The 25356-nt window shown below is 42.0% G+C and overlaps 2 protein-coding genes across 9 annotated transcripts in view; one reads left to right on the forward strand and one right to left on the reverse strand.

Annotated features, from left to right (window-relative positions):
- The window catches only part of LOC121059350, a 143204-nt gene that overhangs the window by 117319 nt on the left and 529 nt on the right, over window positions 1-25356 (reverse strand). For 2 of the 3 annotated variants that reach the window (XR_005814540.1, XR_005814543.1), the window contains exon 1: window positions 24933-25065. The gene's annotated coding sequence lies outside the window, so the exon portion shown is untranslated. Of the gene's footprint in view, window positions 1-24932; window positions 25111-25356 lie in introns of those variants that run through there. The other variant, XR_005814506.1, reaches the window with a different exon arrangement.
- Window positions 33-25260, forward strand: TSPAN2 (tetraspanin 2). 6 transcript variants are annotated; one of them, XM_040536105.1, is made up of 9 exons: window positions 46-184; window positions 2060-2164; window positions 3435-3537; window positions 15863-15960; window positions 16407-16481; window positions 17027-17125; window positions 18292-18366; window positions 19124-19207; window positions 23919-25260. In XM_040536105.1, exons 1-9 carry the CDS (start codon window positions 116-118, stop codon window positions 23925-23927), a joined length of 717 nt encoding a protein of 238 aa, XP_040392039.1. In that variant the 5' UTR covers window positions 46-115; the 3' UTR covers window positions 23928-25260. The 6 variants fall into 6 exon arrangements, with proteins under 6 accessions (XP_040392043.1, XP_040392042.1, XP_040392040.1 ...); XM_040536103.1 differs by lacking the exon at window positions 23919-25260 and adding an exon at window positions 19289-19556; XM_040536104.1 differs by lacking the exon at window positions 23919-25260 and adding an exon at window positions 20897-21141 and having other exon boundaries at window positions 49-184.

Genomic DNA, 25356 nt, shown 5'->3' on the forward strand with positions numbered 1-25356 from the left:
CGGCCCCGCCGCCGCCGCGCCCAGCCCGGCACCTGCCCCCGGCCCCGCCCCGCGCGGAGCCACCGCCCAGCCGGGCCGAGCCGCCGCGGGAGCTGCCAGCGGAGCCGCGCCCGCTATGGGCACGGCGCGCGAGGAGATGCGCCGCGTCAAGGTGCTGCTCTTCGTCTTCAACCTGAGCTTCTGGGTGAGCGCCGGCCGGCGGGGCGGGGCGGGGCGGCGGCACCTGCCGGACGCAGGCGGCGGCGGGGCAGGAGGGCGGCACGGCGCGGATCGCGGCGCCTCGAGCGGCCGGAGCCCGGCGCGCTTGGCCGGGCGCCCCGGAGCGCGCGGGCAGCAGGCTGCGGCCGGCCAGGCTGCCGCGGTGTCGGGCGCCTGCCCGCGCTGACGGGGCGTCGGGTCACCCCAGAGCCCCGCGGGGCTGCCCCACGCCAGAGGAAGTCCGCAAGTCCCCCAGAAGAGCGCTGCGTGACAGGCTGCCTGCGCCGCAGGAGCGCCCTGCTAGCGCTCTCGACTTTTTCATAAAGATACATCTGCTCCCGGAAAAACGCAGACTTGATGTATGAAGGCACTTCTGAGAACAGACAGCATCTTTCTTTAATGACAATTTAAAGTAGCGAGCATCTCCCCAGCAAGCCTAACTTTTCAAACAGGAGGCCACAGCGGGTCTCCCAGCATCCCATGCAGTGTATGTAGTACAATCCTTCTCCACAGCATTGTGATGCTTCTTAATAACATCATTTCAAATGGTGAGCCAACAGCTGCTACTTTTTCAAGTTCATCCTGGAAGACAAAGTCCTTGCATCATATTGTACTTACTTTGCTGTGTGCTACCATAATGTGGTAAAGAACAGTGTTTATTGCGACACCCTCAAGAGATCAGAGAATGCTATGCCCACCCTCCAATCATAACACCTTTTCAATAGGCTCGCAGTTCCACAGCACGGTTTAATTTGTTACCTTTCATTTTTCTTTCACTTTCCCATATGCTGTGTACTCTCTTCCTGTAACTTTTCAGTTTCACTTTAGAAAACAATTAGAAATGTGGCCTTTTAAATGTCTTTTTCTTGCTTTCTGTTTAAAAAAATAATGATAATAATAAAAAAAAAGTCACAAAATAATCCTGTTCAGCTTCTCTGGGGCAACCAGTTTTGTGCTTTTGTCTCCTTTATGCATTAAACACAGTTAAACCAAATGCTTTTCCCTCTTGGTGACAGCGCTGCAAGCTCCGGGTACACAGTGCTGCTGTGCTCAAGCTCTGGGAGCAGAATGATGTTGCTCAGCTGCAGCTGCAAGTCAGTAAGAAGGACAAAGCTTTGTCTAATGTTGTTTCACAGGAGTGACAATTACTTGTGTTTTGTTATCTGCCTTTTCACTGAAATGGCAGAAACCATCTTCTCAGCTGGACTGGGGGCGTTCCTTTCAAACACATCCAAAGTACCAGAATCACTTAGAAGGAGGGGGCTCATGCTGCTCCCTAGCAGTCCACAGCCTGCGCCCAAGCCTGCAAGCAGGGGAGGTACAAATGCCATGACCAGAGTGGGAGGGGATTCTCACACTCTATGATGTGGCATATCTTGTTCTTTACCTTCTGTGAAGGAAGTTGTGATCCCAAGCTCTTCAGCCATATGCTTGCCTGCCTTTTTTGCTTGCTGTAGCTATGCTAGTTGAATCAAGTGCCTGGCAATGCAGGACAGGCTCAAAAAGCACCCTACCAGGCTTCCAAAGATATGGTAAGCAATAGGTGTTTTATAAACCTCATTCAGGTTGGGCGGTTGCTGCAGACCTGGGCTCTGGGCCTCCATCAGTAGAGTAAGGGAGCATTCATAGAATCAAAGAATATCCCAAGTTGGAAGGGACCCATCATCAAGTTAAACTCCTGTCTCCACACAGGACCACCCAAAACTCAAACCCTATGTCTGAGAGCACTGTCCAAATGCTTCTTGAACTCTGGCAGGCTCGGTGCTGTGACCACTGTCCTGGGGAGCCTGTTCCAGTGCCTGACCACCCTCTCAGTGAAGAACCTTTTCCTAACACCCAGCCTGACCTTCCCTTGTCGCAGCTCCATGCCGTTCCCTTCGGACCTGTTGCTGTCACCAGAGGGAAGAGATCAGCGCCTGCCCCTCTGCTCTCCCTTGTGACCTGGCACCACTCAGTCTTCTCTTCTGTAAGCTGAACAAACCAAGCAACCCTGACCACTCTGCATACGTCTTCCCCTCCAGACCTTCCACCATCTTTGTCGCCCCCATTTGGACTCTCTCTGCACAGCGTTGTGCTTGGTCCTGCAGGATGCTAAAACTGCCAGAAGACTCTCCATTGCCTGGCAGGTTTATAAATGTCCGGCATGCTGTGGGTCTGGGACCACTGTCTATAGCTGTTTTCCCTCATCTGACATGTCATTTTTATCTAGTCATTTGCATTAAAAGGATTTTTTCCTTGAATTTGACAGTATCCAATGCTTCTTTGTTAATTATTTCTGTGATTAAAGATATTGTGCACTGTAATAATCATTTTATTTCCTAGTTCTGACAGGGAGTCCAATATATAGGAAAAATGCCCTGTCAGAATCAGTCTAAAGACACTTTACTTCAGCACATCCCTAAGAACAATATAAGCCTTTATTTCTGGTAAGCCAGAAACAGAACCATCTAAACAGAACCATTCTCACAATTCAGCAGCAGCAGCAGCAATTCTGAAATGGCCAAAAGATCTTCTGTAGTTTGGTGTGACTGACGTCCAGCTAGCCTCTCCATACCATCATGTATCTCGTGACTCTGGAGCTGGACCTGAGATTCATACAGGGGAAAAGGGCACCTCTTAGCCCAAAGGGCTGTTACTTAGCCCTAAAACAGATTAGAGGGCTGAAAAAAGCAAATGAAGTTATTTCTGTCTATAAGTTTGGTTTGAGTCATGCCACTGCTACTCAACTCCTGGTCTGGCAGCACTCCCCTGGATAGTGTTTTTCCTACAGTAACAGCATCTTGACTCCAGGCCGAGGCTCTCAGTAGCCTCCTGCATATGGTATGGCTACAGTGCAGTTCTGGGTCTTCTGGTAGGAAGGAGGGCAGTGTTCCCATTGGATTTGCATCCTGTCTGTTCTCATGGGCACTGACTCCCTCACCACCCTTGCCCCTCCCTGCCCCAATCCTTTGGCCATTGTGATTCAGGCCAAGTTTTGATGACTAAAAGAGCTTACACAAAAAGGTTTGAAAGCCACTAGTAAATTCATAAGCACGACTATACTGAGAAGCCAAGAGAATGAACGAAATACATTGCACCGAATTCATTGTTATCAAATACTACCATGAGCTTCCTGAATTTTCTGACTGTGTAATTCTGAGCTGTGGGACTTGCTATTGACACTTCTTTGACAACACTTCTTTGATGTTCTCCAGACATTTGTTATTAAAGTATTGACTAGTCTATGTATTTTTCAGCTGGCAGGATTGGCTGTCATTGCCTTTGGTCTATGGCTGCGATTTGGTGGGGTTATGGCAGAGTTTGCTTCAGACAAAAAGCCTCCAGAGTATTTCTTCATTGGTAAGTTTAAGTGCCTGTGATGGCAGTAGCCATTAGCCTTGGTTTCATCCCAGGGCACATGACACACCTCATGCACTGAATTATATGAAGGCCAACAATACCTGAGCTGAACTGCACAAAACGGATATTCTGGTGCTGTGTGCCATGTGGGTGGTGGCTTTCATCCTTTCTCTGCTTGGCATCAATTTCTTTAGGCCTAACTGAACTCTTCTTTCACACTCGATTCAATTCCTACATATCCTAAATGAATTGTGCTAATGCTGTTGCAGTAGAAGCTGAGATGGGTCAGAGACTACTGGGACATAGGGCTCATCAATATATCCTTCCAGAGTTTTCTGTGCAGCTGCTAATCAATGAAACAACCGTGTCATTTCTGAATGCTTCTAGTACCAGTGGAGGAGTAAGACTTTTGCTCACCATTTCTCCCTGTGTCTCCACACAGAGGCCCTTAGCCCGGTTTTAAGTATCAGAGCAAATCCTTCCACAGCTGAAAACTGCATGATGTTCAGTCATTCCAAGAACTGTTCATCCAAGGCATGAATTGACAAGTTCCCCATGCCCACAGGACTGGTATTGGTCATATCTAATTTAGGCATTTAACTTTTTTTTTTTCTCCCTGGGATTTGCAGTTGGGTTTTTGGGAAACACAGCCTGTTACATGTCTACAGAAGTCCTGAAATAGCAGCTGTCTAGGACTGCCAGCAATTGCATTTCTCCATCCATTGGTAGTTGCAACTTGTCTTTACGCAAGAAGGGTCAGATTTTTTTCCCTTTTCACTCCTTGATATAGACTCAGCCAATAAAATCCAATTGGTACAATCATTTTTGCCATCTATAAATGCCATGTGTGAATGTCCTGTCTTGGCCATCAAGCCACCCTGGCAGGGTGTACAAGAATGGAATTTGACACAGAATGTCCTAGCAGCCAGTTACCCATCGCAGGAATATTGACTGGGCTGTGCAGTTACTTTAAATATCCCCATTTTCTTAATGGAGACCTTGACTCTGATACACCAAAGTCCTAAACCAAAGCTTCTTTGACATATGCAACAGGGCCAGAGGCACAGATCTGACTGTACAGTACTGAGGGAATAGATGGGTCGAGTGTTATGTCCAGCAACATTTCTCTGGGAGTTTAAGAGACTGAATAAGACCATTCACATGGAAATCTGACCGGGGCCTGAGGGATGCTGCAAAATACCCTGTAGCATCTCCTCTGATGCAGAGGGACAAGGAAATATGATTTACTTTTCCTCTTACATCTGAGCTGCTACATTGGCAGCATATGGGACCACCACCTTTATTTCCATATCCAGTTTATACCTGCTGAATTTCCTATGCTGTATCTTGAAACTCTTCCCTGCCTCATCTACTTAGGTTTGACCCGGAAGATTCAACAAGATAGAGGGATGTTCTGGCCTTCAAATTCAATTACTGTTGGTTTGTTAGAAACCAGAAAGTAGTAAATCCTGTCATGTGAATAAGCACCATAGTCATTTCACAGCTTTCCAGTGCAGACTGTAACACTGTATAAACAAGATATTCTTTGGTGCATGTGTATTTAAATCTTTGAAAGATTTAATCTGCTTCAGTCCTGAATAAGAATTACAAAAGCTATTCAGAGTTGTTCATTTTGGGAAGTCCTGAGGAATGTTCTTGTACAAGTTTAGTCGTATACTGTGACATTCAACTATTGGGCTGATTATTACATATATTTATAGTGCTGAATGCTGTAATATGTAACTGCTAGCAGAGGAAGTGCTAAGGAACAGGACATAAATATGCTGAGAATTCCTGTAAATTGCACTTTTGGCTGAACTTTAAGACAAGGTTTTGGCCCTTTTTTATAATAGGCAGTGTGCTCTGAATGGAGCATGTCTCTTAAACAAAAAAATATATATGCTCCCCTCTCTCCTTACAAATTACATTAAATGCTGTTATGAATTCTTAACAACCGATGGGGCAGCCAGTCAGAAACCTGAAGAGGTCAACAATCACTAAGGCAATAGTAAAAGATCAGTGATAAGTACCAGTGTGTTTTTGTGTTTGTTTTGTTTTTGGTTGGTTGGTTGGTTGGTTGGTTGGTTTTGTTTTTCAACAGAAGCAGCAGACAAGGCTGCACTTGATGGTCTTAAGTGCTTTAGCTCTGTAGGAGACTTCAACTTTAAGTCCCGCTTGACATTTGTGCATTTAACCCATCTCACAGAGTTTCTAGGAGCATTGGTTTTGTGTGTTTGCACATGTGTTTATTTGGTTTTGTGTGTTTGCACAGTAACATGCATTTTGGGTGACAGCCAGAATTCTGCATAGCAACTCTTAATATGGAATATTGTGCATTACACTACACGCAGCTGCCCAAAGGGCTGAAAGAGAAAGCAGATCACCAACGTGATGTGGAGATACAAACACATGGCCATATATTTAAAAACAATTTCTTTAACTTTGTTCCACTGACCACTATTGTGGCTGCCTTGTAATAACCCAAGTCCCTGTGATCGGGTAAGCTCTGCATCAGTGCTTGGAAGGACACTGCAGCTGCATTTAGATGTCTGTAGGTTGAAGCACTGCTTTGTAGGTTGAGGCACTGTCTAGAATCACCGTCTTGTGGATAACATCTCATTTTCTTGCTTCCAAAGAGCAGCATATTCTGCTCTTTTTGTACCTGTACTGAGCTGCCAGCTGAATCTAACCAGTTTCTCTCTGTTGCTTCCTTATAAAGTTTTGTTGTTTTTTTTTTCCTGGATCTGAAATTTTGTTTTATTTTAAAATAATTGATAATTATATCCTTGTATTTTCCAATAGGCCAGAATGAGTTTCTCTAAATAGCCTTGTTCTTTAGCAGCAGTCCAGCTGTCTCTTCTACCCCTTGGAATAGTTTGGGCCATGACTTGGCAACCAGGCCTCTTCATCTTTTCCAGCCACTGAAATGTTTTTGTTGGTTTCAGAACAACTTGCAGGCAGCAGTGCTGAGGTCAAGCACATATGTGGTGTTACTTTTCTGTTGCTTGTGGTTTTGTGTTCAGTGATCCATCTTCCCCACTGCAGCTTGCAGTTTTTTAACCTACAGCATAAGGAGATGAAACTGGAACTCTTTGACCCGTGCAGTCTCCATCTAATCTACTGAATGTACCACACCCTGGACTGGAAGATAAGTTTTCAACTATATACAAGGAGTAGCTTCCTAAAATTGGACATCCTCTCATTCCAGTTCCAGCTTTTGGAGTTCTCACTGCAGTGGCAGGCATGACAATATTTTCGTGTTACTCCATCTCATAGTATGTTTTTTGTGCATGTGCTTCAGGGCAGTTAGGCAAAAACGTACCTTTCCTCTTCTTACTGCAGTTCAGCTCTGGTAGATTTCATATATTCCTCTCTTAGCTGTATTCCAGTAAATAATAATAATTTTAAGCAAAGGTCAATAGCTGGGCAGTCACCTCTTTTATCTGAGTTGTGTGTGACACTGTACTGACCAAATGGAAAACAGATCTTTCACTCCTCCTTTCTGAGGCTCCTGTGCCAAGATTCTCGTGAGCTTTTTACTGAGCAGGAAAGTCTGCAACAGTCATAAGGGTAAGAAAGATGCTTGTGTGAACCTGACATGAACCTTCTACTATCTCGCAATTGATTGGTTCTTCCTTAGTTCTTTGTAGTAGTGATGCTCTTAAATTTAAAAGTACCTAAACCACAAGCAGGAAGACAGAGTGCCTGTTGAGTGCAAGTTGAGCATTTGTTAAGTAAAAACCAACACAGGGGCTTTTTAAAGGATAGTTCAAGACATTTGCTCTCCTCTCTTCGCATTTGGTGGATGAAGAGGAAAATCTGTTTTGGCTTCATGGACAACACAGAGGACAAACTCTGTGTACCCCTAATAAAAGAAGTGAGAGGGTCACATCACTGCCAGTAGCACTAAAAATGAAGCCCTGTTAATAAGGGTAGTAATGATGAATGTGAATGGATCAACCTGGATGATTCTTCTCATAATGGGTAGCACTGAGTCATTTCTTCTCCTGCACAGCCAGAGATCACAAACTTTCTGATATATTATGCTCTCTTTGCCCATGTTCCATGATCCATGCTGCAGTCCAGAGCCAGACCAGCTGTGGATGGAAGTTTCAGGGTGGCTGTGGCTTTTTCTTGGGGTCTATGAGAGCATGAGTGATCATTCTGGCTTTGAAAGGTACAATTAGATGGTGCATGCCTTAGGATATGAAGTCATGTCTGGAGTTGAAGGATATTAGTATTTTTTCTCCATAGGAATGGGTGCCCACGCAAACAGGAGCTGGCTAGCAGTTAAATCCATGTAAACTACAATTCTCTGCTTCTGTGCCTCATTCTGTTATATTCTATTCACGTATTTTGGAGTCAAACACTGTACTTTTAGTCAGCAGTATTTTCTCTCCAAAATCCATAGCCTATCAAATTCTATCAGCCCTAAAATGAGAACTATTGACAAAGTAGCCTCTGTATAGTGATGCAAAACCACAAGAGGACCATTGAGTGTTCCTGCCATCATGTGCATTAGACCTTGCAGAGGCTTTTAGTCTGCACCTAAGATGTAAGCAGTGAGTTTGTCTGTCTTTCTTCCTATCATCCTGTGTGCAAGTCTTTTCTGCAGTGAATAAAGTTCGTTTAGAAAAGGCTGATAGTGATCCTGAGTGGAAAATGAAAGCTACTGCATGAAAAATCATCTTGGTATATGATAATCAACACCCCCCTACCAGAAAAAAAAATCTAGACAACCACCACCAAAAAACACTACCTTACTCAAAGTGAAAGGGGTTTAAAAGTCTTCAGTCTCTATGCTGGATCATAAAACCTAGCAATCAGTACCTATGAGCCAGTATCACACCAGGCAGAGTTCTTACCTAGAAGACAAAGCCACCACAAAGTCAGAATTCTAACAAGCCAATTAAATAAAAATAATCTGTCCATCTAGCTCAGATTAATTGTTTTATATGTGTCACGTGCTGAGATCCAGAAGGGTTGTTTTTTAAATTAATCACTTAAGCATGATAATACAGTTTATGTTTTTTGCCTGGTAAATTATCCTTGTCTTTCTCCCACCCTACTCCCTCTGTGTGCAGCTATCAAAAAGCTAGCTCGGTCCACACAGCAGCAACAGTTGAACTGACAGTTACGCCATCTCTTTCTTTGATGCACCCTATTCTCTTTTCTCCAGGCAGCTGCAAGTCATGCTAAGTGTCTGCACACTGGTGTCGTTATTGCAAATGCTGAACTCTTACAATATGATTCACTGAGTATGTAGGGTATTCCATGGCCTACCTCAGTGAGTGATCAAGCAGTTGTATCTTATTCTGGTCAGACTGCCCGTGCGGAGGCAGCACAGTGTTGTGCAGGCCAGAGTCCAGCACCACAGGTTCAACACTTTTAATTATCTAGGAAAAGCTCCAAAGCAAAAAAGGCTGTAATGTTCTCGCATGAGTGAATAGTCGTAGCAGGCTGTACAACACTGTGTACAGCTGATTCTGTTTGTCATCTTTGAGTGTACGTCAACTTACTAATCTTTTATCCTCAGTCTAGCAATGCTTGATAAAAAGAATATGGTTCTGTGCAGAACTATGTACCTATGTTGCCAATTGCTTTCATTACACTGTCAGTCAGAAACTAAGAAGCTAGATGTTTCCTATAAGCAAAGGTGCCGGGAGGCAGCAAGCCAGCTTGTAGCATCTTTGCAGGGATGCTAAAAAACGCACACAGCCCCAAATATGATTTAATATCAGCTCTTCTGTCACTAGTCAAGCTGCATGCAATCTGCAATCCTGCTGGCATTAATGAAGCCCACTGAAAATTGCCTGTTGGGTTTAAGAACCTAACTGATACCAATCTCATACCTCTGACTTCAGTGAACTTTAGTATAGGGTTAAGTAGACATTGACAGAGCCACTGAAGACTATTGAGAAGGTGATATGTGATACATTTGGGCTTATGTGAATTTGGGACATAATTATTCAGAGTTGTGAGATGCATGTGACCAAGATATGTAACAAATGCTGGTATTCTGTGTGAAGGGAGAGGCATTAAACCAGGATGTTATTACAGTGAGGTTGCTTTTAAACTGAAATTCAGGAATTGTGTACCAGCAGAAGCCTACGAACTGGCCAGTATCTGTAATGCTTTTGTGGTTCCAGGAAGATTACCCACATTGTATCCACATAACACATAACTACGTAAGTGCATTATGCTCAAATTAAGGGTATGCTCCAGTTCTCCAGAAATTCATCTTCCTTCAGAGAACTCTGCCTCTCTTCTCTAGTTTTGAAAATGTATTTAACAGATAAATTTATGCTAAAAATCTTTTAACACAAAAATGGTAATGTCCAGTAATGAGCCTGTTTCAAAAACTGACTCTGCCACAGAATGTAACATATACAATTGTTCCTGTCTGGCCTGTTATTTCGAACTCCTACATGTGTTTTCTCATTTTTTCCAACAGTACACTTGCACTACAGGTTCCTTGGTGCTCTGCTGAGGGTCTGAGAGCCTCAGTCCATCTAGGGAGAAGCACATCTGCCTCCAACACTGTAATTCACATATAACTGCAGGAAACTCTCTTCAGGTCGTGTCTGGGTTCTAGGACTCCTGTCATCACTGCCTCTGGATCACTTATGCCAAGAACAGAGCTGCTTGTGTTCTCAGTAGAGTATGAACAGTTGGCATTTTGTTCAGTGTTAGTTACTCAGCCCAAAAAAGAAAGAGTAGAACTATTTAAAATGGAAAGTGACCATAGCAGCCAGGTAAACAAGAAACCCATGTGAAATAAAGCCAGACAGACAGCATACAATTGTCTGCTCTGACTCTTTGCAGTAGGCACAGATTTGTGTCTCATAGCTGTCAGTAAGATTTTGAAGAAAACCAACTTTGTGAATGTGATCTACTTCAGACTGTGAAATTAGATCTCTACCAGTCTAGGAGGCTGGCAGACTATATCTGATGGTGGTGATAACAGTTCATGCGTTGTATGAAATAAGAATGGCTTTCATTTTCACATTAGTAGGTTCCTATCTGCCTGGTTTGTGTTGCAGTGTTTCCTTTCTGCCTCGTAAAACATTGGCAGTACACACTTCTGCCTATCACATGATTCTTTGCAATGGGAGCATAGAGGGACTCTGGTTCTAGGGACAGTTGTTACTCTGTCCAAGTGCATGCCTTTAGCATTCAGGGGCTGAGAGTGACTTGCTTTTTAGGTCCAGCATGAAGGTATGCAATAAATATTCTTGAGTTGCAGGTAGCCACATAGTTGGCAGGTTTCTGTCATTATAGGTCCGATGGTTGCCCTCCTTAATGTTATAGCAATATGCCTGTTTTCAGTATTCTCTCTTCATCTGATGTCTGCTTTTGTATGGGATTTGTGGTGCCAAACAGTACGACAATGAACTCAGCGACTAGTAAGTTATGAAACTCTCCTCTCCATTAGCAGACAGAGATCAAAAAAGATACCAAATAAGGAATCAGGAAATGAACAGAGGCGAAATGAGGTAAGAAAAAAAATCATTGTACAGGCCAAAAACATTTGCTTCCTTTCTGTCTTGTACTTTTCTGCTTTTGCTGCACAAAAAGCTGCAGCTAGACAGTATTCCCAAATCTGCCTTGACCTGACTTGCACATTTCATTTTGCCATGCTTTGTGGAGAAGCTCTTTGTGTCAGATTTTCTAGCTATCAAATGTGTTCCATTTTGTGGCTATAACTAAGTGTGTCTGTTTTTTCTTTCTCTGCTGAGCTGTGGATGCCAAGCTGAAGGCCACGTCAAGGCTTTGTATTTTACAATGGAAGCACTTATGAATAGAAGCTGATTAAAGCTTTGCTTTCCGTCCTACTTTTTTTAAAAGGAACAGGGTTTAGTGAAGCTTAGTTACTTCTGACATGTGATACTACCCCCACAGCAATGTATGGCATTAATACCACCAAATTTCTGGATTTGTCTGCTTCTTTGTTGATCCTGTGTAGCCAAGTTTGACAGCCATCAGCGGACAATGTCACAAGGTCAGGCCATGATTCTAAGGGATGCCATACAATGAATCATTGTCACCCTCTTTTTTTTCTCTTTCCCTTCTAGAGAGACTCACTTTTTAGTTTAGGTCTATTCCCATTACAGAATTAGAGGTGATTGTGCCTACATTGCTGTTACAGCCCACTAGGAAAAAAAAAAAATGTAGCTCCCTGTCCCAGATACTGACATCATGTAGGATGTTTCATAAATTGTTGCTCTGGTATTCTTCCTTAAAATCATACCTGCCTCGGGGTGCTAGGAAACCTCAGTGCAAGCTGAGAAGTAACCTGGTCTCTGAATTTTTTACAAGGTACTCTTAAAGGTACATGGGTCAGGGCAATCCCAAACATGAATACAGGCTGGACAATGAGTGAATAGAGAGCAGCCCTGCGGAGAAGGACTTGGGGGTACTGGTGGATGAAAAGCTTGACCTGAGCCAACTTAAAGGGGGCCTACAGGAAAGCTGGAGAGGGACTCTTTGTCAGGGGGTGCAGTGATAGAACAAGAACTAATGGCTTTAAACTAAAAGCGGGTAGATTTAGATTAGGTATTACAAAGAAATTATGAGGGTGGTGAGGCACTGGAACAGGTTGCCCAGAGAAGCTGTGGATGCTCCATCCCTGGAAGTGTTCAAGGCCAGGCTGGATGGGGCTTTGGGCAGCCTGGTCTGGTGGTGGGTGTCCCTGCCTATAGCAGGGGGGTTGGAACTAGGTGATCTTTGAGGTCCCTTCCAGTCCATTCTACAATTCAAGTGTCTTACTCCTGTTTGAAAGGTTACATGTGCGTATATATAGTAGACACCTAAAAGCATATTTAGTTCTGTGTATTTTTTTTTACATGTCCTCAGTATTTTTCAGCTAGAAATAACTCTCTAAGTGTCAGCAATTACTAGTCCCAGGCTGAACAAGAACAAACTCTGGAATTAACTCTCCTGAACAAAAGATGGAAGAAAGTGGTTTTAAACTTCTGGCTGGCAAAACTATGGGACCAGGACACACAGCAAACTGAGCTTTGTTTAGTGAGTAGTGTGAGAAGTTCTTCCTGTAGCATGCCTTAAAAGGGAAGTTCTAAACTGAGGTAGTGGTTTAGCTGTGAGTCATGCAAGTGAAATGCTAAGCCTGTTTCTCAGACATGAGGAAACCAAGATTCTTGAAAGTGGTCTCATCCCTGAGCCTCAGAGAGCTTTGTCTTTGCTAGCACAAAGCAACAAAAAGAAATGGGAAGACATTTCTCGAGTCTTCCTAATCAAAAAGTCTGTCTCCTAAGTTGCCTAATAAGTAATTACAGGGACTGAAGTAGGAAGTGACATGCGGAAAAGGGCCCAGGAAACATCTCCATAATTATACTCCATTTGTTACCATGGAGATCTCAGAAAATGGCAGTTTTAGTGTTTGGCAGTTGAACAGCAGCTTCTGCAACTGAAGTTAAGACTAGCGCTTTTTCCAGCTCTCCTTCAACAAGGGGCTGACCCCTACTCCTGAGTGACATATATCTTTGTATACCCCTCCCTCAGTGAAAGCCACTGCACTGTGAATGTGTACAAGCATTAGCTTAAAGAATGCTCAGTCCTACTAAGTCCCAAGATGCTGCATATTAAAAATCTAGAAAACACATAATGTGGACTGCCAACAGAGTCAGCAGCAAATCCCACATATCTGGTATCACAGATCTGGCAAAGCCATATTAATTATAATTGTTTTATTACTATTTAGCAGAATGTTTTCCTCAGCAGCAATCCCTGAAAGGAAGCAGAGCACACAAGATGGATGAGAAGAATCACAATAGCTGGGATGGATATCTGGCTAATATACAGTGGCTGGACAGCTAATGAACAGGCAGCAGGTTGGAGTCTGCCTTCTTCAAAAAGGCTGCACCTGCATGGCAGTATGGCTATATCCTCTGCACTTGTATATTGTCAGTTTGTTTTTTCATTTTCCAAACAATCATTGCAAACTGTCATTCGTAGGGCTTTCTAGTCTGGGTCACACAAGGTCTGCTAATAGTAAGTCCTGGCAGCTCTGTTAACCCTGAAGATTTGGGTCATATTTTAAAATATTTAAATTTGTAATTGAGAATACTAAACATTCTGATGAAAAGTTTGAGTAACCAAAGCTGAGAGCAAGGCTCACTGTGCCATCTAGTGTGCACAGTCTATAGCTCCACCGTCCCCTCGTACAGCTTGGGGAAGGAAATGAAGCTGTTTTTTCAAGCAGTAGATCAGCACAGCAGATCTCTGTGTCCTCCATGTTGCCCACACAAGACCAAGACTAGAATTATATGATGCTGCACAGTCTTTGGTACTTCGTCTGGCATGGCACCCAGAAACAAGGCCCAAACACAGCTGTCGTCTGATAGGAACAACACCACACACAAAGGATGTATTACCTAAGCACAGATCAAGCACTTCATGTTTACAAGTGAGGAAAGAAAAATTCTGTACTCTGGTTTCCCTTTGTCCTAGATAAAGCCCGTATGAAAAAGAAAGGAAAGGGGAAAGGGGAAAGGGGAAAGGGGAAGGGGGAAAGGGGAAAGGGGAAAGGGGAGGGAAGGGGAGGGAAGGGGAGGGAAGGGAGGGAAGGGGAGGGGAGGGGAGGGAAGGGGAGGGGAGGGGAGGGGAGGGGAGGGGAGGGAAGGGAAGGGAAGGGAAGGGAAGGGAAGGGAAGGGAAGGGAAGGGAAGGGAAGGGAAGGGAAGGGAAGGGAAGGGAAGGGAAGGGAAGGGAAGGGAAGGGAAGGGAAGGGAAGGGAAGGGAAGGGAAGGGAAGGGAAGGGAAGGGAAGGGAAGGGAAGGGAAGGGAAGGGAAGGGAAGGGAAGGGAAGGGAAGGGAAGGGAAGGGAAGGGAAGGGAAGGGAATCAGTATTTCCAGCAGCTTTAGAGATGGCAGAAATGAATGCTAATCCCCTTACCCCTACAGTTTTTGTCCTGCCAAGTTCTGAACACAGCGGGGATCCTAGATCTGTTGTTCTAAGAATGGGGCTATACTGCCATATTCCATATTCTGTACTTGTGACAGGCCTGGCCTTTGTTGACAGTTTCACACATAGATTGCTTCATTATCCTCTTAATGCATTTGATCTGATGATCCACTTGTTTTTTTCTTTATGTCATTAAATTTGTCCACATGCAGATATCTTTTGGTCAGTAATTCAACAACTGCAAAACATTTAGCTGTGAATGTCCAGAACATGAAAGCAATGCAGTATTGCCACTGGCTACTGCAAAACCATTCTGATGCTGCCTACTGAAATAAGGGTATCCTTAAGGGTACCCTTATCCTATAAGGAGGGTATCCTGCAGTTCAGATGTAGGCAGCATGCACCATGAGATAGAGTTTGTAGGCCAAGCATGCAAGGTTCTTGGCCTGTAAGTTTTAGGTACTCTACTACTTCAACACAGAATCACCTTTTAAAAAAAAAAAATATCTGATGTGATTTGTATGGTCCTGTGATTTTCAGGCAACACTTTTCCAAGTCTTCTTGTCATAATGCAGTGATACTATTAGCCTTCAAAAGCTACTGCTGTCTCATTTTTTTGATACTTACATCTATGCACTGGAGGGGAAAAAATGTACATTAATGATGCTGGAATGTTGCTTCTCAGCAGGCAGTAACACAGCTAGTTATTGTAAAAGGAAAGTGCCGTACTACCAATCACTGAATTGTAGGCAAGCTTCCATTCTGGGCAGTGGCCAAGCTCAGAACTATAGCTGACAAATTTAGTGTTTCATTCACTTCCTCTAACAGCTTTCAAGGTGTTCTCCCAATCTTCCTCTTCTTTCCAGTAGCACTCACCTTTTTCCCCAGCCAAAGTACTGATTTCAAAGAGACATCATATTGTAATACCTGTACCTTTCCTGAAGATCTTCAAATGTCCTCTTTTATGTACTGCCAGGCAACTGGTAGAACATAGATTGCCAGGTAGTTTTCTGAGTTCCACCCCTGCGTAGCAGCACAGGACATTTTCAGCCCCAGGTTTCATAGAAATAAGCAGTGTTGGATTTGTTGCCTTATGTTCCTCACTAAAGAGCTGTAAAGTGATTTGGGATGGTAGAATGTATGTTCTTCCTGGACTGAGCTGCCCTGGGAACAGGAAACTTGGAAGGTGGAAGTCTTTTCATTTGTCTCCATGGTTCTCCAAGAGTTCTGAAGAAATCTTTAGTTTCCTTTCCTGGTGAGAGCAAATTTTCTGTGTGACAGATGTTCTTTGTGAGAGACAGAGACCATTGTTATTTACAAATGGGTGTTTTTGACAAAATATGTAGCAGACTTTGGAAAGAAAAACTTTCTTAAATTCTTGTCTGATTCTGATTTTCCACAGGACTCTATGTATTGGTGGGAGCAGGTGCTCTCATGACCATGGTTGGATTTTTTGGGTGCTGTGGAGCAGCGCGCGAGTCTCAGTTCTTACTTGGAGCAGTAAGTAAAAGGTTTCAAGGGCCTGGAAGTGCTGGAAAATCATTCAAAAGCATATGTCTTGTGTCATTAGTGGAAGGACCTTTGCTGTCCAAGATCTGAAATGTCTTATGTCCTTTTACTGGTTAATCTAGCATCTCTAGCCATCATGCTACTGCATCGCTTCCATACATGAAGTTCCATTGCTTGCCTCCTGTAATGTATTTCCTAGAATTACCTCATCTTTCTTGAAACTACCATTAGAGCCAAATCTTTGCCATTTCTACCTTTGTTTTCATATTACAAGAAGCCTGACTTGATGCCCTTGTCACTGATCCTGTTCACCAGTTTTCTCTGTCAGTTATTGCGGGGCTGTTGAGATCTGGACAAGAATGAGGGGCTGAGTGGCAGTCCATGTAAAGCACATTGTGCAGAGTAAACTGACAAAAGGTTCTCTTCTCCCTCTGCAGTTCTTTGCTTGCTTGTTGGTGATATTTGCAGCTGAGGTCACTGCTGGAGTATTCGCTTTCATAGGCAAGAAAGTGGTGAGTAGCAAGCTTCTTCTAAGGTAATAAGGGGACAGTTCTAGATTCCTGTGGCTGACGGACCTAAAGGCTGGCTCATAAACAGGAAAAGTATCCAGGAGACTTTTGCAAGCAAGACTCTCTAACATTCTTATCTGGAGTAAATGAGAGCTTGTGTTATCGCAAGTCCGGTTTCAGAATGGGATGCAGTTTTTGCCCCCTCAAGAACGACTATCTGTGTGGTCGAATGTTACATCCATGAGGATCATCAAGTGGAACTATATGATAAGGGTGTATTTCTTGGGAGAAGGGTGATTAAATTCAAGCATTGAACTTATCCAACTAAAAAGCATATAACCAAAGCACAGAAAACAGCAGATTCTGACCCATACAGAGTACCTCTGATTGTCATCAGGCTATAAAACCTCCCATATTTCCTATCATGTCTACCTCAGTTTACCAAGAATAATTTTCTGCACCAGAGGTTGATGGCACAAGCTGGAAGTCTGCACTGGACTGAGGGTAAGACTTATTTGCCTCTTACTTGGAAAGTCTGATTTCTGCAGGCAATACAGGAAGTCCAGAAAATCTATGAAGACATTTATGATGAATATATGAAAAACCCGGGGAAGGTCAACAGGACTATCTATCACTACCACTTAGCTGTGAGTAGTTCTCCTGAGCTTAAATACCTTGTACTACTATTCTACTATCACATTATCATTTAAAATTCAGAATGCCTCCCACTGAGGTAGTGAAGAATAGAACTGAATGTTGCTTAAAATGGAGTCAGAGGCTCACAACCATTTCCTGATGGCCACGTCAAAATTCTGGGTTTTAGATTACAAGTTATTCCTACTTTTGAAAGTTAAAATGGCCAGGCTTTTAAATTTGAGCTAAAGCTTCTGGTCTTTGTTGTGCAGCAGATATGACTATTATGGATCTTTTAAAGTCCAAGAATAAATACACAAAAATGCAGAGAGAAGTACAAAGATGAGTCTCTATTTTGTCAGAGAAAAACCTGTGACCAATGTCCCAGGAACTAGTGTTACCAACAGGAAGTAACTGACTGACTGTCACAGACTGAACCAAGTAGACAAAAAAAATAAAAGAACATAATTTGTGACTCAATTCAGGCCACCCAGAGTTAGTATCTGAATCAGCATTAGAACCTGTGACTTCCTGAATGCCACTTGCATGCATCCTTTATCTACTCTGCCTCCCACAAAGATCAAGCCCTGGCTTTGTTGCTTCTCACAGCATTCCCACGTTCTTTAGAACAAACACTTTACAACCTCAGACCCTTTTGTCCTTCTCCCATGGCTGTTATTTCTGACCCAAAGAGGAATTCTAAGCATTTTGTGGGAGACATGCAAACAGGAAAAACAAACCCTCTGAAACACTGATTTATTATGGTCTCCAAACCCAGCACTATATTCTGTCAAAAATAGAGATTCTAGAATTCTCAGTTGTAGCTTTTGTACATTGCCCATAATTATGTATGTGCTATTTGGACTTTCTACTTTCTCCATGCCTATTTCCTTGGAATTTGGGGTTCTGGTTTTCCAAAATCTACTTGTTTGCTTTGCTATGAGATACTTCTGGAAGTTTTTTTTAGTAGGAATTTGTCTGTTATGGCTACAGACAATTGAAATTGATTTTAGAGAACCCATGCAGTTGGAACTCTACCAGAGGTATCAGTTAGTACATGGAATAAATTTATGACTTGATCTGTTTATTTTTTCTCTTACTTTTTGTTATCAATTGACTCACTATCAGCAGGAAACAGTGTATGATTTCCCCTTCTTTTGACACTCTCTTTCTCATTTAGCTCCAATGCTGTGGTAAAGATAATACGGAACAACAAATGGGATTACCTTGTCCAGAGAATATCCAGATGCCAAAGGCAAGTGTCCTCTGTTCTGGTTGTTTTAATAACTTTTTCATGTCAATCATTCAGTAAAATTGGAGACATTCTACAAGTAAAAGAAAGAAAGAACTTCCTTTTTACCTCACGAATTCCAGCAAGGAAATTCTGTATGAAATGGAACAAAGTAGAGGCAGAACTAAATTGGAGGTCATATGGAACGTACCCTGCCCTAATTTCTGAAGCCTGCTTGCAGCATCCCATTGTAGCTATGATAATATTACACCATCTGAAAAGCAAGATGAGAAGGATGTAGCAGAACAGGAGTCACAAATGAAAGACCCCATGAAAGCTGAATTTTGGCAAGTGCCTGTCTTAGTATTGCACAAAGATTCCTGAGTAGACATTTTGTTGTTAAGAATTATACTGTTATTTCTATCATTTGATGAATCTGCTTATCAGTACTCTATCAATCTGAAGGGCCAGACATCTTTATTTAGCATGGCATATCACAGAAAGAGTTTTAGGTTGAGGGAAAACTGATTGTAAGATGACTTGTATGTGTCAGCCTGTACAGGCAAGAAGTACATAATAGCACATGCAAGTACTGATGTCTCACTAAAAAAGGGAATATGCTGTGAAAGCTGTCAAACAAAACACAAAGTATAGATACAAGAGTTAGGGCAGAGACTGCAGTAATCTTTTTAATGTTCATCTGTTGTTTAGTGACCAGAATTAATAGAGTTGGAGTGTATTTTTGTAGGAGTGAAAAATCTTTAAATTTTGTTTTTAATAGAACTGCCTGGTTGAAATCCAGAATGTACTTGATGCTAATCTGCATTTAGTTGGAATTGTTGGAATTGCAATTGCTGGCATCACAGTGAGTAAATCCATGCTCTCACTCTCTTTATCAGTATTTGAGTCCAGTCCCCCATCCCTTATTAATAGCTTTGTTTTGCAGCTGCTGGTGAGATTCCTCAGTGTGTCCTGTGAAATGGCTTTTCAGGAAAATGCTGTCTGTAGCATTGGTTCAATGTGAAGGATAGTTTATATAAAGATTTTCTAGGTCACGGATCCAGTGATCAGTATGTACTGTGTTAAAGGAGCAGGATTTAAACTGCACAGTTTTCAGAACAGCATCTCTCTCCTAAACATACAGCACCTAGTGATACATAGCGATTCACTGAATTATGTCATTAAAGCATCATTAAAACTTTCCTTACACTCCACCTTCTCCCACAAGTATGTATTGTTGTTTTCCCAAGGTGTGCTCCTTCATGACAGAGCTGTGACCAGTAGATGTCACCCTGCTGCAAGGCATATATGGCAGGAGTGGGCAGTCTACATCAAACACAGCTTTAACAGAAAGCATTTTCCAGCATGCGTGTGCCATGACCTCCTTCAGATTCAGAAACCATCAACAGTCCAAAACAGCATGAGGAGCTGGAAAATTTATAAGAAATATGCTTCTAGCTGCTCTGAAGAGTAGGAGGTTCATGGATTTATGTGGACGTTCAAAGCAGATGAAGGGTTTATGTATGTAATGGAAACTGTGGAGTGGGTAAAGGGTAACTGGAGCGGATAAACAATCCTAGATCACTTGAGCTGTAAGTTGCATAAAATGTGAAGGTGTACTCAAAAGTGCAGCACATCAGTGTTGGTAGGACAGAGTTCCAATAACCACAATGCTCAACAAAGATACACTAGAAATACGCTAGAGCATCTCGTCTGTGGCTTCCCACCTCCGACATAGTAGAAATTGTGAAGCAATAATCTCTTCAGCAGAGAAGCACATCAGTACATTTTTCCATGCTTGTTTCTGACACTTCATGGTGTGTGACTCATCAGCTGTCTCCTTTTTCCTTAAGGTGTGCAGGATGGGGATGTGAGCTCAGTGATTTAACTGCCCAATAGTACTGACATCTCCCATCATTTGCAGCGAAGCCTCAGGCAGTAGCGACTAACTCTGCTTTGGAACATAAAATTGTGGCAAAAAGAAATTTCTGGAGACTCTGGAGACCCACTGTTCTCTGCTTTTAACATACTCTCTAGTAAACTAGTTCCCCAACATGAATAGAGTTTTATATCTAATGTATAGTCTTGGTCCTGAGTAGCAACTGTTAAGAGCTTAGCTTTCTCTGTAAAACCACAATGCTTAACACCAGTACCAGCGATTCCTCTGGAATCATTCTCTTCTCTTAATCAAATGTGTATACAATATTCCACATATAAGCAATCTGAAAATCAGAAGCTTTTGATGCAATGCTAGGCATAACACGAACAGTCACAATTAGTGATGTTAGTGCAGTTTATGTTAAAATTAACATTTGGGGGCTGTTATGCTGGCCATTCAGAACAAAGAACAGTGAAACCAATGTGGACATGTAAAATCCTGGCTTTAAGTATCAGTGAAATATCTTTGACATTAATTGTCTGATATCTTAAGGTTTGTAAATAGAAGCAATCACTTGCTACTCTGCAATAAGAACCTTCAAATTGTTCAGATACGCGTTCTATTTTTATAATTTTTTTTTAAGTGGATCCCTAAATTTCCTTCCTTTTCTTCTAGATCTTTGGCATGATATTCAGCATGGTTCTCTGCTGTGCAATCCGTAACACAAGAGAAATGATCTAAAACTTACACTGCACAACCATGTCCCAGAAGTTCAAGACTAAGCTTTACAAGAAGTACTCTTCTACCCAACTTAATAACTGTAATACATTTTAAATAGTTTTAACATACTTAGAGGAAAATATCCCATTAGGTGAGGAGATGAATTGTATTAGTTACAGTAAAACTGAAGTGAACAAAAAGGGTTTTAAAATGTCCTTTCTAATGAAAAAAGCAAAGATGGCATCTAAGACTAATTCGTTTAATGTTTGTATAAGTGCAATTAAGAGTTCACATATCTACAGACATCATATGAGCACATGCATATCTCTCATTACATATATGTACGCATATTTAACAGATATCTGTATATGCAGTACCTTGTTTAAGTATGTGCAAATGAAATAAGTTGTGTGTGCACGTTTGCATGCATATTCTTCCAGAGTCGTCACTATGCAAGAGTGTACACACACCCATAGGTTGCTTCAAACCCTTTTATACCAAGCCCATTTGCCAAGAATTGGCAGAGAAAGAAATGCCATTTTAAAACCTAAGACCTATGATCCATTTTGTTACTATTCTTTCCAAAGCCCAAAGAGAAAAAAATTATTAAAATTGGACTTGATTAAAAAAAAAAAAAAAAAAAAGGAAAGAAATGCTTAACAATCTGCTCCAAAGAACTTCACGTGAATAGACCCAACAAGCACTGGCAGTTTACCCAGAGAGGCTGTGATGTCTCCTTCCTTGGAGATCTTCAAAAGCTGCCTGGATGTGGTCCTGGGCAACCTGCTCTGGGTGGCCCAGCTGGAACAGGAGAGTTGGACCAGATGACCTCCAGAGGTCCCTTCCAACCTCAACCATTCTGTGATTCTGTGACTTCACTGTCATGCACAGACTGGATTATAATTATTATATATAAATATTCTTTTTTTTTTTCTACGTCCAGTTGTATTTTCATGCAAATACAGAAAGCTCTGTAAGAGGAATCAAGTCCAAGGAGATCCAGGCTAAACAAAGAGAGGGAGAGAGGTAGGAAGCTGGCAAGATACACAGTCATTTGGGAGTGATTGCAGTGCACGGTGTGGTTAAGCTTCCAAAGCTAGCCTGAGACACGAAAATAAATAAATAAATAAATTGAATAAAATTATGAGTTAAAGGGGCCACTAATATCTTTATTCAGAAGTCCCTTTACTCTGCAAGACTCTATATGGTCTAAAATGCTGGTGCAGAAGTAGAAACTGTATCAAAAAAAGCAGCAGCTTTGTCAGATACCCTGTAGAACCTAACTGGTTCGTGGAACTGAACTGAAGACAGAAAACGGTCAGGGAAAGACATGTAGCACTTTAATATCCTCTGGTTTTGCTTCGGCGACGATCACAGCTTCCATGGGGCTCTTACCTCAACCTCTCACCTTTTCTTGTGGGTGTAAGACAGAGAAGAAAAATGGGACATTTTTACAGAGCCATAAAGAAAACTTTCTTACTGGCAGTTGTAGATTGTGTGTCAGGTATAAAAATTAGTGTTCTTGAAATACCTCAGGGCTTGCGTTTACATAGTTTGTTTCCATATTTTTGTCTATTTTTCATATTTATTTATAAGAATGTGTTCCTTTTAAAGCAGCCTAGAAGGGAGAAAGCTTATCCCCAGAAGGAGGTAATAAATCACAGCAAGGGCTCAGAATCTTTTAATTTTTGGCTTACTGCAGGTAATTCAGCATTTCAGGGAATAACTTTCTGTTAGCAATGTCCACATACCAGCTCAGTCCATCTGATTAGCATTAGTTCAGATTTCTGATGCAGTTGTTCCATTTGAAGAGAGTGGGTATGATAGGGAAGAATTCAGCTAAATTACACATCTCAGTGAAATGGTCCATAATGTCTAACAGGACTTGGTATTTACAAGTAATTTATTACACTAGAATATGATGGGACTTCAGGAAATGTGTACAGTCCAGTGCACATTTGCACAGAATACATCCCTCATGATATTTATCTCTCATTTCCCAAAGAAACTCAAACTCCTATCACTTTTCTATTACTTCAGCACTGGAAACAGTGCTGCTGTTCCATGTTTCCCATTTAATTGACGTATCTTGATGGTTTTTACGTAGATCTCTGTTTTCAAATTTTTCAGCCATGAACTGTGACTATCCAGTGGCATTGAGACAGCTGTGCACTAAAGGCAGTATCAGCTGAGTATGCAGCAGGCACTGACAACTGTGTAGTTTCTATGCTCAGCTTCAGGTCCCCTGATGACAGGAGACGTTGTGTCGTATACCAAAGAAGAGTTAGGCTTGTATCACTGTCCACAGCTTATTAACTATGGATGCCACGTAAAAGTAGGTCCTGGGACCTTACTCCGTACGTATCAGACCAAGAAATCTGTCCCTGATCGGCTTTCTGCTCTTAAGAAAGTCTCAGCTGGGAGAATGACACTGGCAGCAAATCCATGAGGGTCTCAAGTTGACACTAAGAAAATAAGTTTCTCATAGCTGATAACAAAGCAATTTCCTGGATCCCAGATACGCTTGAGACCATCTCTACAACTGATTCTGTCCTGAAGAGAAAAAGGGATAGTGTACAGCTGGGGTATTTTCTCCTAACGTAAGACTGACAGAAAGAAGAAACTTGTGTATAGTGTCATTTTTGGCCATTCAGAGCAGGAGAGCTTTCCCTAAAAACATTTAACAACTGGTAATTTTTTTTGACAATTGGTAAAAATACCACAAAAGGCAAACCAGTGGTTTGGGTTCCCAAATAATTTCCCTACACGGACCACTTATTTACAGTAAAATCCTGTCTCCCTCTCTTACCTTCCACCCATGTAATGACTATTTTTTTAAAAACACATCTACGTATACCACTTGGTTTTCATTTCTCAAATTTGTAGCATCAAAATGTAATGATATGACCAGAGGCAGCTTCTTTATTTGCTTACTGTTTCTTGTTTAAGTTGAAATATGATGAATCATGCTTTTCAGATGCACTGAATAAAAGGCAGTTTGCAGAGACTTCTATTGCTTCCCAAGGCCCTCACTCACCCAAAAGGACAAAAACATCCAAGTGCCTTACGAAAACAGGAAAGAGTGGTACAAAGAAATATGCTATAAATTCAGACTTGAACAACCTAACTTTCTGCCGGAGTTGTTGTCTTGTGTTATCTTGCAGAGTGTTGTTTTTTTTTCTCCTCTGAACAGTGCATTAGTTTTTCTGAGCATAACGACTGCTTATACTCTAGGTTTTACTGCTGTCTGGGTATATAAGACATCTGCACTGCATATCAGGAACAGAATGATACCAGTCACTGGTTAAATTCTCTAAGTTATTGGTATATGGAAATCAATGTATTACCATCTGCTAGTGCTTTTAGCAGAATCCAGAGATAGAGCCTCTTTCGTTGTTTCCTGCTGCTGAGAGGTACATAATGTATCTGCAGTACTGTTCAGCAGATTTCTCTGCATCTTAGTAACTGAAGGCCTTTTTTAACTCATTCAAGGACAGGAAATACAGATGTTCTGTCAAAGCTGTAAGAAAGTGACAAAAGACTAAAACCCTCCAGGGGATAATTCTGAGAGCACATGCATTTTCTTCCAGTCTGATCCAGTCAGCCAGTTTGTTCTAACCTATAAAAATGTAAGTAGTTGATTCCCTTATTTCTTTTAACATCATTATTCACATTTATCATGTCTCTTTTTTTCTGAGTAACTGACTTGAGTGGGACCCTCACTCGTTACAGGAAAAACTCAGCCAGTTTTGATATCTTCCAGAGATTGAACAGGAGCTGATGAAGCACAGCCCTGTAATATCCCTACAATGAAGATTCATATTTCACTTTATACTGAAAGTGATAGTTTTATAGCAAAATGTATTTCATATGTATTGAAAATTAAATTGAGTTATCTTAAGCTTTCAAATACTATCTTTTACAGCCTTTGGAGGCTACTGATTAACAGCATCAGACGATGTTCATAGAAATGTACATAAATAAAGCTTACCAATACCACGTCTTCCTCTCTGTTGGTGCTTCTGCCACTACTAGGTTCTCCAAAACACAAACCACTTCCAGTGCAATGTATTTGTTTCTATAGCACAAATTCTGATTTTGGACAGAACTGGGGTATCACCAGTGTATGACTGCAAAGTCTGTAGCAGCATTACCTCTATAGCAGCTTTCTGTAAAGAAAAAAAAAGGGCCGACGTTCATTCTGTTGCTGAAATCAGCTTTCACTTCCCTGTAGCTTAACGTGTTCTGAAGTGGTGTTTTATCGGTTTTGCCGTGAATTTGAAGCAACGTTCTAATAAAGATAACCTGAAATAAAAGACTATCAGGGAGGTCTTGTCTTTGTGCCGTCCTGCGCGCGATGTCCGCAGCAGTCTCCCGCAACTTCCCAGTCTCACGCCGGGCACCGTACCGCACCG

The sequence above is a fragment of the Cygnus olor genome, chromosome 24, assembly GCF_009769625.2.
Source record: "Cygnus olor isolate bCygOlo1 chromosome 24, bCygOlo1.pri.v2, whole genome shotgun sequence".
Classification (NCBI taxonomy): domain Eukaryota; kingdom Metazoa; phylum Chordata; class Aves; order Anseriformes; family Anatidae; genus Cygnus; species Cygnus olor.